Source organism: Moschus berezovskii, chromosome 2 (assembly GCF_049115385.1).
Source record: "Moschus berezovskii isolate FMDL1 chromosome 2, NW_MosBer_1.0, whole genome shotgun sequence".
Lineage (NCBI taxonomy): Eukaryota > Metazoa > Chordata > Mammalia > Artiodactyla > Moschidae > Moschus > Moschus berezovskii.
In genome coordinates this window covers 113,118,704-113,137,286 of record NC_142461.1, presented here as the reverse complement: position 1 = coordinate 113,137,286, position 18,583 = coordinate 113,118,704, and the positions used below count along the sequence as shown (strand labels likewise).

At 38.9% G+C, this 18,583-nt stretch overlaps 1 protein-coding gene and 1 non-coding gene across 2 annotated transcripts in view; both read right to left on the bottom strand.

Annotated features, from left to right (window-relative positions):
* Positions 1-5,334: 5,334 nt before the first annotated feature.
* LOC129538713 (U6 spliceosomal RNA) lies at positions 5,335-5,438 on the bottom strand. The gene has a single exon (XR_008682267.1). It is a non-coding gene; the product is annotated as a U6 spliceosomal RNA (small nuclear RNA).
* Positions 5,439-6,770: 1,332 nt separating this feature from the next.
* Positions 6,771-18,583, bottom strand: part of LOC129538349 (myosin-IIIb) — a 134,104-nt gene continuing 122,291 nt past the window's right edge. Inside the window, exon 10 of the mRNA XM_055398473.2 lies at positions 6,771-6,840. Coding sequence (XP_055254448.2) covers positions 6,771-6,840 — 70 coding nt within the window. The remainder of the gene's footprint in view (positions 6,841-18,583) is intronic.

The following is an 18,583-nucleotide window of genomic DNA, read 5'->3' as shown; positions in this document are numbered from 1 at the left end:
ACTTCTGCCAAGACCAATAAAATTTAGTAATGAGCAGTGAGAAAGGCAAACAGAGTAGATGGCATTAGAGAAGCAGTGGGTGAAAGAAAATGTGTATGATTTGCTCAGCAAATCTGAAGATGACGTGGAACCAGATCACTGAATTCTAAAGCCACTTTGATGGGGACTCTACCACACCCTGACACTGCAAGCTGCCAGAAGCAACCCCCTTGGGAGGTTAGTACAATACAACCTCTCCCTGGCTCCCTGAAAATGTACTAGACTCCATTTTAAAAAGCCATATAGCTAAAGTTACTCTTAGCAAATGCAATGACTTTTTTTTACCTTCCAAAAGACATATGAATAATTTATACTACTTGTAGACAAGAAGATAACCAAGGGCAGGACTACCTAATGTTAGTGAGGTATCACAGGAAACCTGTGGCTGACAATGAAGGCCCTTGAATAAGCAGGTCACAAACTTAAACTTGTACACTTTACACTAAGAAAATGCAGGTAAAACACCTAGTATGTGCCCAAAGTCAATACTTACTACATCTGTGGCAGTTCCCTTTCTTTCTTTCACTGGGATTTCCTCACATCCCCCACTCAGATTCCCTTTGTTAAAATGTAGAAAAAACAATTAAAATTTGGTTTTTATACCACAACAAGGAGAAAAAGAGAGAAGGCAAAAGGAAGGTATGTTATAAAAAATGAGTACATTAGCCATAGCAGGAAATAACAGCTTTGTGTTGAGAGAGAAGAAAGTTAAAATAATCAGGTGCATTAACTAGAAATCATAACAGTTGAGGGTCATTTATTTTAAGGGTAGATGGCTCGGTGGTAAAGAATCTCCCCGCCAATGCAAGAGACACAGGAGACTAAGATTCGATCTCTAGGTCAGGAAGATCCCCTGGAGAAGGAAATGGCAACTCACTCCAGTATGCTTGCCTGAAAAATTCCATGGACAGAGGAGCCTGGTGGGCTACAGTCCGTGGGGTCGCAAAGAGTTGGACACCACTGAGTGACTGAGCACACAAGGTGGTCCCATTTCACAATGATCTCCAAGGATCTCTGCGTTAGCACCAGTGTGAGCACCTGTTACTAATAATCACGTCCCACGATATTGTGAATAAGGAGAACTGTGTCCAATACAGTCAATATGAAAGGGGAGTCATAGTTTAAGAAAGTTTCAGCTGTCTGGAACATGTAACTTAATAGAATATCTCATTCATTGATGATGTCTATCATCTCTCCTCAAACCAGTCAATCCCATTTCACTGAGTTTATACCCTTGCTACTCAAAATGTGGACCTTGGGTCAACACCATGGTGCCACCTAGAAGCTCTTTAAATAGAATCTCAGGAGCCACCCAGACCTGCTGAATCAGAACATTCTTTTTAACCAGACTCTCAGGGTTTGGTAGGACATGTGTCACCTGGCTCCTTACTTTCTATGATTCTCTTTCTTGCTCTCTCCGCTCCAGTCACCCAGGTTTCCTTCTACTCCTCATGTATTCCCCACTGTCTCCTCAGGACATTTGCCTCAGCTGTTCTCTCTGCCTATAATGCTCTTCTCCTAGACATCCACATGGCTAATCAGCCCACCACCTTCAAGCCTTCTCTGTGCAGTGCTCTCTGACCACCCCGTTTAAAAGTAAACCATCTTCCATCCTCGCCCTCCATGCTTTGGCCACCCCCAATCTCCCTTGCTGTATTTTCTCCCCTATAACACTTCACCTTTCTAACATCCCACACAACTGATTTAGGATTATGCTTATTGTTTATTGTCCCTTTGCTAGAATGTAGCATCATGAACCTAGGACTTTTTGACTGTGTTGTTCCTTGATGTGTCAAGGAACATGACCAGAACAGTTGCCCATGAAGTGTGGTCTACAGGCTGACTCTTGCCTCTGGTCTCAACTAGATCACTGAAGAAATTTAGAGTAGTTTAAGTTTGAGTAAGAAATTTAGAAAAGTATAAATCAATTTGATATTGACGCAACACCTATATGGGTGATTATTTATACCTGGTAATTCATTTCACTGTATTTTACAAAAATATCAGACTGTGCAATTTGGAAATTAAAACATCCAATTCCAATTTGGTTTTTTTTTTTTTTTCCAATTTGGTCTTTTTGAAAATAGTTTGAGAAGCACTGGCCCAGGAAAGTTCCTGGCACTTAGTAAGTGTTAATAATTGTTTGCTGAAGAAATAAAGAGAAGAACAAATGCCTGAAGAATAAACTTTTACATAGTAAAGGACTGCTGCAGTCCACGGTGTGGCAAAGAGTCGGACACAACTGAGCAACTGAACTGAGTAAAGGCAAATCAGGTTTGTATGTATGCCCGTCAGTCCAATTAAATAATTTCTGCTTGGATTAGTGGCAAAGTGATTTCATGTTATGTACTTCCTCGATATACTGTGCTTTCCTGTCCCATGTGAAAAATATAAGGCTCAAGTGATCAAGGAAGGAAATTTCTGAGACTCCCTGACTAACTGACTGAAGATAGCCTTTGTCCAAGCCCAACACTTGGACACTTTTTTGCCTGGCTGTTCTGAGCAAAGCTGGCCTGATTAAGTAACTTTAGATTTATTCCCTGCTTTCCCCTACCTTCACCTCCCTCAAATCTCTTTATAAAACAATGAAGTTAGCACTCACTGAAAGTTAGAAGGCAAGCTTGTTGGATGTTAGTGTTTTCTTAAAACTGAAAAGGTCATAATATTCTCAGGCTTCTATAGAATCGTGGATTGCGATAATGGATCATTTAAGGCAATGAATTAAACTCAAAGGTATAACCAGCTAAAATGTCTCTTACAGAGTAAATACACTCATTCCTGCAGCTTATCACTGTGAACATATAAATAAAACTGGAAATCTTTTGTTCTTCAGCCATCTTTGTTGGCTTCTAAGGTCAAGAGGAATCTGATTTATAAAATGCTTTTTCCTGCCCAAACCTTCCTTCCCTCTCCCCCTGTTCAAAACAACAAAATGAAATGGCTTGGATCTTTTAAACTGGTATGCTATACCTCTTTGGGGGTGTTAAGAGACCATGGTCAGAGGAGTCTGGCGGGGCACTGTCCATGGGGTCACAAAGAGTCAGACATGACTGAGCGACTAAGCACAGCACAAGAGATCTTTATTTTGTTCCAGGATTGTTAGAAATAACAGTTTAAAACTTCTCTGACTCATTTACTTGAGTTTCATTTCATTCTTGCTTCCACTATATCCTATCACAGTTGTGAATGCTTAAGAATTCAATTTGGGGACTAGGCCAGTTTGCAAGGATAGAATTCGGAAATGAAAATACACAGTTCTAGAGAGTTTAAAATCTAGTAGATGCGTGTAAATAACTGTAATACAAGGAAGGATGTGCTAATTACTAAAGGAAAGTCAAAGCGCTCAGAGAGAGCCATGGTGGACTCTGAAGAATGGAGGGGACTTTGAGAATGAACAGTGAGGCAGAGGCAACATGTTGCATGAACAAAATCACAGAGGAGAGAAAGAATACACTTGGCATGCATGGAGGATAGAGAGTAGTTTGGTATTCCAAAGCACAAAACGAGGAAGAGAGATCAGTGAAGACAGAGCTAGAAAGGAAGACAGGAAGAACTAGAATAGAGACAGCCTTGTACGTTGTGCCAAGAAGCTTAAAGTTGATGCTAGAACAACGGGGAGCCACTGGAGATTATGGTGGAAGAGAAAGTTATGCCTAGGGAATGCTTCAGAAGAGCTCTTCAGATATCCATGCATGAGACAAGTTGAGAGAGGAAAAGAAGCAGGAAGACCACTTAGGATACAGTTTACAAGAGTTTAAGGAGAAGTCATGGTGATGGTGGCAAACCAAACAGAGAAACCTCTAGATGGGAAGGAAGGAGCAATTGTGACAGGAAGTACATATGAACATTTGCAGCAACTTATTAATAAGTTTGACTTTTGCAGACACTTATCTAAAGATAGGGAAAGATGATTATAATCCAACCTGCCTCTTCAGTACATTTATTTATTCAAAATGCAATATATTTTTACTCCTCCTAAACGATACCACCAAAACTTGATGCCTCAAAATAAGAACTTTATTTCTCAACCCATTTTTCATATTTAACTTTGCATTTGTGTAATGTCAATAGCATAAGTACCATTGCAACATCTGACATAACAGTGTACCATTATGATGAGCCACAAACCATGCTGTGCCTTTTACTTCTACTAGCTTATTTAATCCTCAGTACAGCTTTTTGGCTATGAATTACCATTTCCCTCATCTTACATGTGTAAGTACTGAGGTAAGGAATTGTTACATAAAGCTATGTAACAGGAAAGCAGAGATTTGCATCCAGGCAGATCTGACTCCAAAGGCAGAATCTGTGCCTTTGGCTATTCAATCATGCTTTAAAAATTTCTTTTTACATGTATTTTAAAGTAGAATGCTAGAAGAGAACAAAGACCAGAAGGAACAAAGAAAACAAATAGCAAGATGACTGATATAAACCAAAATATGTCAACAGTCACATTAGATGTAAATGGTCTAAACAGCCAAATTAAAAGGTAGAGATTATCTGTTTGGATAGTGAAAAATGCCAACCAAATTCTTGCATAATAGACTCTATTCCACCACATGATCTTTTTCCTCAATTTTCATTTTTGCACCATTCTTACCTTACCTCACTGTGGCCTTATTCCATATTATCTGGCTGTGAGGAAATTAGTCCATTAGACAGATTTATCATTTTCTGCATGTTCATTTAAAAGGTTTTGTTATAATACACTAATCCTCTCTCATCTCTCTTGAAGAGTTAAATTTCATATGTACCAAATGTACTAACACATATATTACACATTTTCTACTTCATATTTTACCATTTTGTCACTGAAAAACAGACTAAGAAGAAACTTTGAGAAATCTAAGAAACTACTATATATCACAGAAAAATAAATGAGGTCAACAGTAAATGTACAGTAGTTTCTTAGTATTTTAAGTTGAAAAGATTTCTTCCTTGGGAATGATCCAAAATGTGTTTAGGATTTTCTGGTTCATAAATATTTCTTATGATCTTGCTTCTAGTTTATCTTCCAGAAGTATTGATTATAGCTACTCATAACACCCCAAACTGACTTTTACCATATTGTATAGCAAGAATTTATAAAGGGGGCAAAAAATACCATTTTCCATGAGTGTGGCAAGATGTCTGAATTCTTGCTAAAAGAATAGCCATGTTGCCAAAAGGGCAGAACTACTCTCTAAATCCATATTCTTTACCAAGCCCTAGATTTTGACTCTGAACTATTTGCTTCACTGAAAGCTGGTCAGTTGTCTATCTTCTCTTTAAGAAAATAAAGTTTTGTTTTTTTTTTTTAATATGGAATGCTTTGCAAATTTGCATGCCATCCTTGCACAGGGGCCATGCTAATCTCTGTACCTTTCCAAACTTAGTATACATGCTATTGAAGTGAGCACAAGAAAGTTTTAAAGGAGTTTCTTAATTTAGGCTTCTTACAAGTAAAGGGAAAAGTATGATCTTTGATATTCACTTTTTTTCCTTCAGAAAAAATAAACTTAAGTGGCACAGGTAGGTAGTAAACTTCTACTTTTAATGAAAGTTTTGTTTCCAGTCTTTAAGGTTTTCCATATCTGAATTTTCTGCTAACATTAGTCCATACTAGTATCAGAGTACTGCCTTCTACACAGTCTGTCTAAACAACTCATTAAAAAGTACATAAGCATGCAAATAGTAGAAATAGCTTGCAATTCAAAATGTTCTTCTTACCAGATTTTGCAGGAGCTCCCCTCGAGGGACTCAGTCCTGGGCAATCTGGAGCAGCATGGCATATCTGAGAAGACAGAAGCAGTCCCAGAAACTGAGTGCTTCAGAAAGACCCAGTAAAATAATTATTATTTTTATCCTCTGATGAATCAGCCTTAAGAACTTGGCTTCCATTTAACTAAAGGAACCCTGAACTTCAATTGTACTAGGGAAAAATTTAAGTATATTGGGGTCATGTGGTGAGTTGCTCATGTCTTACAGCAGAATTGAGTGGAGGTCCTCTCCTTGGGGGCAATTAGCTGCAAAGTCTCAACACCTTTGCCTCATCCATTTATTTCTTCCTCTGAACAAGCCAACCTAGCCCCCTCGTAAATTAATTATAGTCCGTATAAAAAACAGCTTGTGCTGATTTTCTCCTATACTTAATTTTTATCCCTGAGAAAGAAAAAAGAAAACCTATAGGAAGGTATTAATCTACTTAACATTTCTAAGTACATCATCCAAAGGATTTTGTTTTTTTAATCTTACATATGCTCAGCAGAGTTACTGGCAAAAACTGTACATTTTCTTCATTTCATCCTTTCAACATCAAATAGTAGGCAGCAAAAATTGGATCAGACTTCAAAGCCTGCTGTGGGCTCCAAGTCACAGAGAGACGCCTCCATTTCACATATTGAATTCGAGCAGGATATCAAAGTGCTACCAAAGAACCTCGGGTCCTTACTCAAAAAGAGGCTCTAACATCTGTAGAGAGTGGAGTGCACAGACAAACCACCTCAGGGATCAGCTAGCATTTATTCTCAGAATCAAATTTCCAGGCTTTTGATTCTCCCTTCGCTGTACCTCCCTGCCTTTCTGCTGAACCAGAATTCTTAAGCAAGCTGGGCTTTTGTCTCAAAGCCTTCAAAATATCACTAACAGTTCATGTCTGGATGGCTTGACCAAGCAGCCGCAGACAGGCACCACGACCACAGACTTGGACGAGTCTGTAATAAGGATAGACAGTTACTTCAGAGTCAAGGATGTCAGGCTACCTTATTTGAGTGTCCTGCGAAGACATCACACCCTTTGGAAGAACTCTGGGCTTGTGAATGCCTAAAAATAAAAATACAATAATAATTATAATAATATTTTTAGAAGGCTTGAAAATTATAATTAAAAAAAAAAATCTTATAGAGGACTGCTTTCCTCCAAAGATGGATCAGAACAAACTCATTAAGCACCTATTGCTTTCCATTCAAATCCTTGGTTAGAAGGACATGGTCACCTTAAGGAAATGTGTCCTATCAGGTGCTGCTCATACACCCACAGTCAGCCTGAGATCCTAAGACCTAAGAAACTGCCCCGTTTAAAGCTGTGTGATCTAATCTACTTTACTACTGGGTGTTCACAAACATTACCAAGTAGCCAACCATGATGCTAAGGCTGAACTTCCAATCCAGCACCTTAATCACATTGTTAAATAATTCAAAATAGATCCTGTAGTCAAATAAGTTTGGGGAATGCTAAGATGTGTGTAGTTTAAGAGGTTTCCTTACTGCAGAATAATCTTTCACAATGACAATATGCATTTAAGGGTTTCTAAAATGGGGTGTGTGGGGGGGAGAATTCAGTTCCCTAAACTACTTTGAGCAAGAAATTGAAAAAGTGATAATTAACATCTATTTAAATACTAATGTTTCATGGAGCAAAGTTTGAAAAACTCAACTTGTATAAAAAATCCAGAAATTGAAACACATGGTATAAAAGTGTGATGAGGGACTTTCTTGGAAGTCCAATGGCTGAGACTCTGCACTTCCACTGCAGGGGCATGGGTTAGATTCCTAATTGGGGAATGAAGATCTCGTACGCTGCACATTACAGCCAAAACACAGTAGAAATTATTTTTTAAAAAATGTTTAAGAGTGTGATGATTATAACGCACTCACTGCTAAAACCGGCTCTTACAATTCCTTTCAGATGGAAGCCAGGAGTATGGAAAGCACTGACTAGGCAAAGGGAAGTCTGGATATCCAAGTCCCGCTTCAAACTCCATCCTCTCTCTCTGGGCATCTCTGTTTCTTACACATACACACAGGCATGCCCAATCACACATATTTATTGGGTCAATTTCTATGGTATTCTGGATTCTACTTTTCCTCATCTATAAAACGAGGGGATTGAAATAAGCTATTCCTGAGAGTTGGACTGTGAAGAAAGCTGATTGTCGAAGAATTTATGCTTTTGAACTGTGGTGCTGGAGAAGACTCTTGAGAGTCCCTTGGACTGCAAGGAGATCCAACCAGTCCATTCTAAAGGAGATCAATCCTGGGTGTTCACTGGAAGGTCTGATGCTGAAACTGAAACTCCAATACTTTGGCCACCTCTTGTGAAGAGTTGACTCACTGGAAAGGACTCTGATACTGGGAAGGATTAGGGGTGGGAGGAGAAGGGGACGACAAAGAATGAGATGGCTGGATGGCATCGCCGACTCGATGGATATGAGTTTGAGTGAACTCCGGGAGTTGGTGATGGACAGGGAGGCCTGGTGTGCTGTGATTCATGGGGTTGCAAAGAGTTGGACACAACTGAGCAACTGAACTAAACTGATGGTGGCTCGGAGGTTAAAGCTTCTGCCTGCAATGCGGGAGACCCGGGTTCGATCCCTGGTTCAGGAAGATCCCCTGGAAAAGGAAATGGTAACCCACTCCAGTATTCTTGCCTGGAGAATCCCATGGACAGAGAAGCCTGGTAGGCTACAGTCCACGTGGTCGCAGAGAGTCGGACACGACTGAGCGACTTCACTTCACTTTGTCAGCACTTAACCCTGTGCCTGGTATACTGTAAGTGCTCAATAAGTATTTCACAAGTTGAATGAATAAAAGGATGACTAGTGGACTCCCAAAATATGGACCATGAAGTATACCCTTTACATTAAAATTAAATTAACTAGCATTTATATAGTTTTCATATTTTAAAAATGTGCTTATAAATCTAATAAGGATTTCACAACCATTTGAGCCAAGTGCTTTAATTGCCTATATTATACAGATGAAGAAACCATAGGTCGAAGAGGGTAAGAGGTCTGCCCAGGGATCATGGCACATACCTGGCAGAGCTAAGACACTGATCCCTGTTAGTCTGATTCCAAATACTCTGCTCTTCCTCTGAAGAATGACACCCCCATGCCCTTTGGCCCATGGAACTCATTCCTGTCAGCTTAGGCATGTCCCAGTGGTAGTGGGACACCTATAGAGAGGTGGATTCAGGTCTTCCAGGAGTCCTGGTGGGACTAAGGAAGATAATTTGGCTGTTGAATTACCAACAGGTCTCCAATTTCTGTCTTTCCTGACCCAACAAAAGAATGAAACCTTTTAACTCCCCTACTTTGCAAGGATTTTCAGGACCCAAAGGTCAGTGCACATACCTTCCAACAATACACTGAGGGTTGGCTCATCAATTTGACTACCTTGCCATTCAAACCTTTGGGAGGATCTAACGCATCTCAATACAATTTTTACATGTGTTACTTGGTTTTAAAAGGCAAAGATAGGATGAGTAGTGTCCAAAAGCAAACTGATTAGAAAATACTTGATTAAACAAAGTTAAGCAGGTTTCTTTCCTAAGAAGATTTCCAAAATCTTTAACTTAATAATATGCACAATTAAACCTCAAAAGTAGGAGAGAGCAGGCAACATTTCCCAGCCATTATCCTGACAATCCTCCCTTCACTGGGGCATGTTGAGGCCCTGGTTCTTACAACACATCTTAGAAAACACTAATCTGAGCAGCCCTTATTTGAAACAACTTCCAATTTGCCTTAAAAGAAGAAGAAAAAAAAAAGGGTATAAGTCACTTTTCTTCAAAAGTCTATAACTGCCTCAACCCTTTTGCAGCAATTTTATCAGATTATCTTGTCATTTGCCTCAGGGACTTGAGCCTGGCAGCAAATGGATAACACTTTGCAAGTTGTCATCACCAAAATACAGTCAATACTTATTACCTGCGTACATGCCACCAGACCATGGTCAAAGTATGGATACACGTTTATCTCACCTAATACTTCCAACAACTATGTGGATTAGTTCTATTTTTATACCCATTTTACAGGTGAGGGAATTAAGGATCAAGAAGCTAATGACTCCCTGGTGGCTCAGCTGGTAAAGAATCCACCTGCAATGTGAGAGATATGGGCTCAATCCCTGGGTTGGGAAGATCCCCTGGAGAAGGGAAAGGCTACCCACTCCAGCATTCTGGCCTGGAGTATAGTCCATGGAGTTGCAAAGAGTCAGACACAACTGAGCAATTTTCACTTTCCAGAAAATGACTTGTTTAAATGTCATAACTAGTAAACAGTGCAGCATAAAACCTGCCTACGTAAAAAGGAGACTCCAAAGGGAAATTACTGATTCAGATACAAATTATCAATTGCTGATAAAACGTTAGACAAATGGTTGATGGTGAATAGGACGTGCAATATAGTGCCAAAGCACCACCATACCAATTCCTTCTTTAGGTCACAAGGAGAGTAAGGGAACTGCATATTGGATATTTATACCACCTCAATTCAGTGCCAATCTTAGCACCACTAATGCCCACACAACACTGTCTTGTGATGTGAGACAATATGAAATATTCAACATCACCCAGGATACTTATATTTTTTCATTTAGTTAAAAACTTAACTTTAATCAAAGCTTTTAGATCTAATATATAGTTTATCTAAAACACAGTATAGAAGGGGAAAACTAGGACTGCAAAAAATAAAGCAGGCAAAGATAGAAGATGAGTTCTTTTATGGGATAACTGGTTCATTCCTTCAACAAATCAGTCTCATGAAAAAGGGGAGTCATATATGAGTAGAGATTTAGGGGACATAACAATTTGATATAATATAATGTCCTACATTAGATCCTGACTTGGACAAACAGGTATGAAGGATAATTCTTCAAACAACTAGGAAATTTTGATTTGTATTAGATGATAAAAACAAATTATTTATTTTAAAGCATGGTATTATTTTGAACCTGTAGGAGAAATTTTTTGAAATATATTGTTCTCAGCCTCTGTTAGAAATCTGACGCTAAATGACAGAAGCAGTCCATTTGGTTATTAAACGGTGGTGAATAGGAGGTACTTATCTCCCTGGAAATGATCCACTGCATATTTCCAGGGCTCCTGTAGCCTCTCAGAAGCCATGACTGAAGTCTCAAGCAGATTGCCTCAAGGGCTTGGCCACTTCGCTGCTTTACTGCAGTCAATTCATTGAATTGTGTGTTCTTGGGGAGATGAAAACTCTGTCACCATTGAAAACCCTTCTGCTCGGTCTCTCCCTTGAATAAGCCCCTCAAACAAACTCAAATCGAATTCTCTTTTCTTAAACCAATCCCAATGCAACCGGATGAGAGGCAGGGTGAAGGCTAGCTCTCGAGCACATGGCTGCTGAGAATGCCACAGCATCTCTGTTGTGCAGCAAAGATCCATGAGGCCAGCTGGCTTTGTCATGCTGGGCTGGCAGCACTAGGTGAAGTCACCTTGGTCCAAAACTGGGTCTCAGCTTTGCAGCCTCCAAAAATTAGTCTGCCAGTTCTTTGAGGGGCAATGTATTTGTATTAACCAAACTCAAAAGAGTCATATTTGAAAAGTAGAATGCTATTATGTGACTTTACACTGAGTACAATAATCTGGACCAAACTTTTGCCCTGACTAGTTCGTTGTTATACTCTGCAGACCAAATTACACATTAGAAGGAAAACAAAGGAAGCAGGGTGCTCTTCGAGGATCTTACCAATCAGGCTGGTCTTATAACTAGTCTTTTTCAACTTTAGGGTTAGAATCAGTCACTTTTTTTCTTAGACAGTAATAGAGACATGCTGGCTACCCTTTGACTTGCCATTTTCTAGATTTCATTTAAATTTCTTTGTGCAGTTTTTATTAATTTTGATAAAACTTGCAAGATTGTGTCTTATCTTTTATCAATTATAATGTAGAATGGTTTCTAGAACTGAGACACCCACAAGTTGTTCACTAATGAAACAACTAGTCATTCACTTACAAGCATATTCTATTTTAAAGCAGCTTATTTTAAAATTAAGGTTGAATAACCTTAATTTCTGCAATCTCTGAATAAGATGGCAGTTATTCATTGTGGGTAGATTTTTCTTAGCTTCCTACTGTCTTCAGATTTGGGAATAGTTCCTGGAAACTCTTTTCTTACTTGGCAGACCTGGGAGAAAGGCTAATCAGCATAACCAAGTAAATTTGTTCCTGCCTCTTTGATAACTCTGAAATAAACCTTTTGTACATGGAGTTTTTAATATGAAGAGGTCAATTTCTCTTTTCTAAGAAGCAGCAATCAATCTACCCTGCCAAATTTATGCTCAGACTGAGATATTTTAACACAGTAGGAGACCCATGAATCTTGAGGGAGGCACTCTTCAGACAAATAAGTCAAACAATTTTCCTTCTGAAAGTTATTACTATGAAAGATAATAGAAAACATAAACACCTGAGAAATGGTTTCAGTAAGTTCAAGTTCTGAAGGTAAATCAAGACATTTAAGGGACAGTATCAGAGAAGAGGACACTGCCCTTTGTAAAAGATCCCATGCTAACCTGAGAGCTAACAAGTCTTCTATATGACCTGGCCATAGGCTGAACCCAAATGGCACCTCAAGAATTCTTGTTTAGTTCTCATATGGAATGTGAACATTCAAAGGGCTGAGGGTATAAATGTGAAACAATACCCAGATCTGAATCTACCAACATTGTATCAACTATGTATTAACTCTTTCCTGAATTATATCAGCTAGGTGTCATTGCGTATTCTTACTGCTTACATTTATTTAAATAGCTTTGAAAGCACAGAAGATTGGAGGATAATGTTTTAAGAACACAAATTATTAAGTTGGAAGGCACCCAAAGTGTATAAGTTAATGCATGTTTGTTACAAAAACTGGAAAGTTAAGATTTCTAGAATGCTGTGTTGTTTTCTATTCACCACCACCACCACAATAAATATTTGCCAAGCACATGCTAAATCTCCCCAGGGTTGTATTCATATTTCTGTGCTTTTATCTGCAATGTCATCTTCTCCCTTGACCACCTGGCCATTGCATCCTTACCCTTAAGCTCTGGTGTTGGCTCCTCTGAAGAGTCTTTCCTGCCTTACCCCCACCCCGGCCACCTCTCCCACTTGGGGCAGAGTTGGAGGTCCTTGGTGTATTTCCACAGTCTACTGAGCATAACCATACTGAAAACTTGGTTCTGTACGGACCAATTAAAAATGTCTGAAAATCATCTATTGAAGGTGAGCTTTATCAAATTTTGATCAAGGGAGAGAAAGCAAAGAGCAAGTACCATAATACACTTGGCCTTTGAGATATCAGAGCTGTTCCTATGGCTGTGCTCATCAGTTTTATCTTTTCTTCTCTAGTTTTTATCTGTTGAAAATGCTCTCAACTCCCAAGTGGTCTGAATATTCACCAATCACTAATCAACGAAAGTGCAGCAATATCTGACTTTCTCCCCAAAGTAAATGACTAAACAAACTGGTGGCAAAATATTTCCTTTTCCCCTCTTTCTGATTAAAGGTTTTCTGATTAAAAATATATATTCACTGTTGTACTGTATAAAATACAGATATTCAAGGAGAAGAAAATAAAGTAATGGAAGAATATCCACACCCAGATGTAATATCTTGCTTCATATATTTTCAGATGCTTTTCTACGTATATAATATATATTAAAAAATAATGGCTCATGATATATTTGTCATTATAACTTACTTTTTGTATTATGAGCATCTTCCCATATATTTATGAGGAATACAACATAACATTTATGTAGTTACATATTATGTAAATATACCTATGTCATATTTACGGCTGTACAATACTACATTGGTTGGTATCACAAGTGATATAAGTAATCTCTTATTTTTGGGTGTTTGTTTCCAGTTTTATGACATTATAAATGTGCTCAGTTACTCAGTTGTGTCTGACTCTTTGTGATCTCATGGACTGTAGCCTACCAGGCTCCTCTGTCCATGGGACCTCCCAGGCAAGAATACTGGAGTGGGTTGCCATTTCCTACTCCAGGGAATCTTCCCAACCCAGTTATTGAACCTGCATCTCTTTTTTCTCCAGCATTGGTAGATGGATTCTTTACCACTAGAACCACCTGGTAAATAATGGATCACTAAGGATATGTGCCGGAGAAGGCAATGGCACCCCACTCCAGTACTCTTGCCTGGAAAATCCCATGGGTGGAGGAGCCTGGAAGGGTGCAGTTCATGGGGTCGTGAAGAGTCAGACACGACTGAGTGACTTCACTTTCACTTCACTTTCATGCATTGGAGAAGGAAATGGCAACCCACTCCAGTGTTCTTGCCTGGAGAATCCCAGGGATGGGGGAGCCTGGTGGGCTGCTGTCTATGGGGTCGCACAGAGTTGGACACAACTGAAGCGACTTAGCAGCAGCAGTAGCAGCAAGGATATGTGCATATAATTATGAGTATATCCAATTGAATATCCAAAAACTTTTCCAATTTTTGATTAGGATAAATTTAATTTAAAGCTATTAGCTTAAAAGATGAACAAATTTTCTATTTTAAAGCATTTGAATTGTATCATCAAATTCTCCTTTAAAAAGTAACAAAAATTAACACTCATAACTATAAAAGTATGAAAGGCCCCACTTGTCATATCATCAACACTGGGTATTATCAGTATTTTTCATCTTTGCTTACCTCTTAAATAAAAAAAAAGCTAACTCACTTTTATTTTAATTGACATTTCTTGATTCTGAAGAGGGAAAACATTATTCCTGGACTTTAATATATGATATGAAGGAAATACAAAAAGCACAGGAGAAATAAAAAGAGTAATCATACAAAATAAGATCACCACTATAGTAGGAAAAAAGGAAATGAAAAGGAATGATCACAGCTTTTATTTTTTTTTTTCATTGGGTTTGCTACTTGGTAACTTTTCTGTTTTGAATGCACGCACTGTATCTTACCCCAGGTCAGTTTCATTACTCAATAAGTTGAATATGCAAATTATGCTTAAGTATATGGATATTTGTTTGCTCTTGGACACACTCTAAATTTTAGAACATGGCTTAAGGAGAAATTCATAAAAGGGCTCAAAAAGGCTGACAAATGTTTCATGATGCCATTGCTCCAAGTTAGCACTACTGGTTTATGTACTTATGCTAATTTCCCAAATCCCACTGAGCCCTTTAAATTTGATCATATTTGTCTGCCTCATTGCTTTTCCCCAACCACGAGTCCATACAACCTTAATTTGCCACTTTTGTATTCTCATTTCTTTTAATTTTTTTCTCCCTTCCTATTTTATTACAGGCAGCTGTCACTGTGTAAAGTCAAATGTAAGAGCAGAAGATTTTCTTCATTCTACTGGGAATTCTTGTCTTACTGGGGGAAAAAAAAAAGGACACTCAACATAAAGCTGACTTCAGTTCTTTGTGACCTCAGGCTTGGGGATGGAGTTAAGATATAGTAGTGAGGAAGAACACATGACCCAAAGGGCTGTATGCCATGGGCTTGAGGGCCCCAGCACAGCCAGCTGACCATTCAATCGCCACATCTATACGGGCAATATAGAGCCTACCAGGGTCTCCACTTCACAGTTGAAGCTTAGGCTTTTTGAGGAGCTTGCCCTGGAAGCACCTAGATCTGCATATACAAACCCAGATCCCATGGACACAGAGCCTGTGCTCTCAGCCTGCAGTGCCATTTTGTTACTGGACTATTCCAGACATTCACTCAATCATATCTGGGATCTTAATAAATGACACCTGGGGTGACAAACATCTAACTATAAAAAACATGCTGGGGGCAGATTAAATTAAACTAGGTCTGGAGATAACTCTTAAACCCTGACCTGCTGACCTTTTACTAACCTTATGTCTGTGGGCTAATATTAAGATTATAAACATTTATGCCACACTCAAGGCTCCAGTTTGGTGGCAAGCTTTGAAATTCTGTATGATTGTAAGAACAATAGATACTACATTGAACAATATAAGGTCCTGAACAGCCTCTCAGGCATCACTCATTTATTCCACAAATATTTTTTGAGCCCCTTTAATTTATCTCCTACTGTTTTGGGGATACAAAAGTGAACAGGAAATCTAAGATGCCTCTGCTCCTAAGAACCTATATTTCTAGCAGGGAGAGTAGACAATAAATGAAAAAATAAGTAAATATGTTAGCATGTTAAACAGAAGTAAGAGCCAAAGAAGAAAATTAAAGCAAAGAAGGGGTAAAGGAAGTGTTGGAAGCAAGGTCTGCAATTTTAGATTAAGTGGGTACAGAAGGTGATATATAAGTAAAGATCTTAGTAAATAAATATATTTCCCTGGTGGTTCAGACAGTAAAGATTCTGCCTGCAGTGTGGGAGACCTGGGTTCGATCCCTGGGTTGGGAAGATCTCCTAAAGAAGGGAATGGCAACCCACTCCAGTATTCTTGCCTAGAGAATTTCATGGACAGAGGAGTCTGGCAGGCTACAGTCCATGGGGTCGCAAATAGTCAAACATGACTGAGCGCCTGACACTAGTAAATAAAAGAGAATTCACGTCTTTGAAAATGTTGTCAATAAAAAGCTCCTGAGGAGATCCAACCAGTCCATTCTAAAGGAGATCAGACCTGGGTGTTCATTGGAGGGACTGATGCTAAAGCTGAAACTACAATACTCTGGCCACCTCATGTGAAGAGTTGACTCACTGGAAAAGACTCTGATGCTGGGAGGGATTGGGGGCAGGAGGAGAAGGGGACGACAGAGAATGAGATGGCTGGATGGCATCACCGACTCAATGGACATGAGTTTGAGTGAACTCCGGGAGTTGGTGATGGACAGGGAGGCCTGGCGTGCCGTGATTCATGGGGTCGCAGAGAGTTGGACACGACTGAATGACTGGACTGAACTGAACTGAATGGGTGAAAAAACTTTATATGTTATGGCACCTTAGGGCTAGAGGACTGATGTAAACACTTGGTAAAAGTTTAGCAACACACTTTATGATGTGTGTGTCTGTGTGTGTGTATGTACTCATGATATATATATACACATATTTATGATACATTAGTTCCAAAGCACTTAGGCTAGTATTATTATATAAAATATAGGACACCCAGTTAAATTTGAATTCCGGGTACAAGATGAATAGTTCTTTTACTATAAAAATTTTCAAATACTTCATAGGACATACTTATGTTAAAAAAGCAATCTGTTTTTTACATAAAATTAAAATATCAGTGGATATCCTGTATCTTTATCTGCCAAATATGGCAACTCTAACTTGGGCAAATCAGCACCTCAGCTTCTTCATCAGCAAAACATAAATAAAAAGTCTTGCCAAACTGGGGCAAAAAGATTAACTTGTCCTTTCTGGCAGAATAAAATAAAAATATAAGATAACAGGGTTTTAAAAGGGTTAAATTGAGATGCGTATATGGTTAGAATTTAGAAATAAAACACACACTCAGTAACGTGTTATACTTATAAAAGTTCTGCAAGACAAGCCCCTGAACAGGGGCTCCACAGGATAGAGAATGACAGTGACAAGTATCTGGAATGACTTTCATTCTGCATCCTTCCTCTCTCCTTTGGGTGGGGTTATAGGTAACTCGTGGGTTAAGTTACAGTCTTAGCACTTTAAAGACTTGTAGAGGCAAAGCAAACTTCAGGGACCATTCACTACACTTTTTTTTCACATCGTAAGTGGGTAAACTGAGGCCCAGGGGCTGATATAATGTGTTCAAGTGAGTTAGAGGGAGAAACGGGTCTAAGAGCCACATTCGTTGGATGATGCTCTTGTCACCAATGCAGCCCTCAAAGATAATATTTAATCCTGTTTTCCTCCCTTAGTTCTGAAAGCAGTGCTCAGTTTGTGGAAAGAGAAGCAAGAAGCACTGAAACTCAGAGCAGGATGAGCATGGCATGAAGTGATGGGACCCACAGACAGGTGAAGGAGGGGGCATAAGACACACTATTTAGGAATGTTGAAAAATGAAGTGAAAAAGTCCGACCAAGATTGTGTGTAGTGGGTGCTGACCAGTCAGTGGGGTCACAGTGGAGAAGCTCAAGGACAGATACCTAGCAGTGCCATGCTGATGTGGACAGACATGCAGGTGTGGATGAGAGGGATCAGTTTCCAAAGAGAAAGTGCTGATGGACTGCCCTGTCTGGAACAGGGAAGCAGTACTGTCTTTTTTTTTTTTTCATTTTAACATTTTAATTGAACTCAACTTCATATTTAGAAAAAAGATACAAGAATAGTATACAGAATTCTGTATATTTCTCAGCAGATTCTCCAGATATTAGAATGTGCACATTTGCTTTATCCTCTCTTTATGTCTCTGACTTTCTTTTGGTACACGTATACTGATAACACACACACACAAATACATAAATTTTTTTTCCGAATCATCTAAGAGTCAGTTGTACCTGATACTCCTTTACCCCTAAATACTTCAGTGTGTGTTTCTTAAAAGCAAGGGTAGACTCCTATATGACCATAGCTCAATGCTCAAAGTCAGGAAATTAATATTACTACAATGCTATTACCCAATGTATAGATTACATTCAGATTTTGCCAATTGTCTCAATGATGTCTTCCATAGAAAAAGAAAATTTTGGATCGTACATTGTATTCAGTTGTCATGTTCCTTTAATCTCCTTTCACCTGGAACACTTCCTCAGTCACACTTTGCATTTGATTTTGAAGCCCACTGGTCAGTCATTTTGGAAGAAGTCCTTTTTGTTTGGTTTGTCTGCTGTTTCTTCATGATTAAATTCAAGTTATGCATATTTTGCTGGAAATCCACTGAAG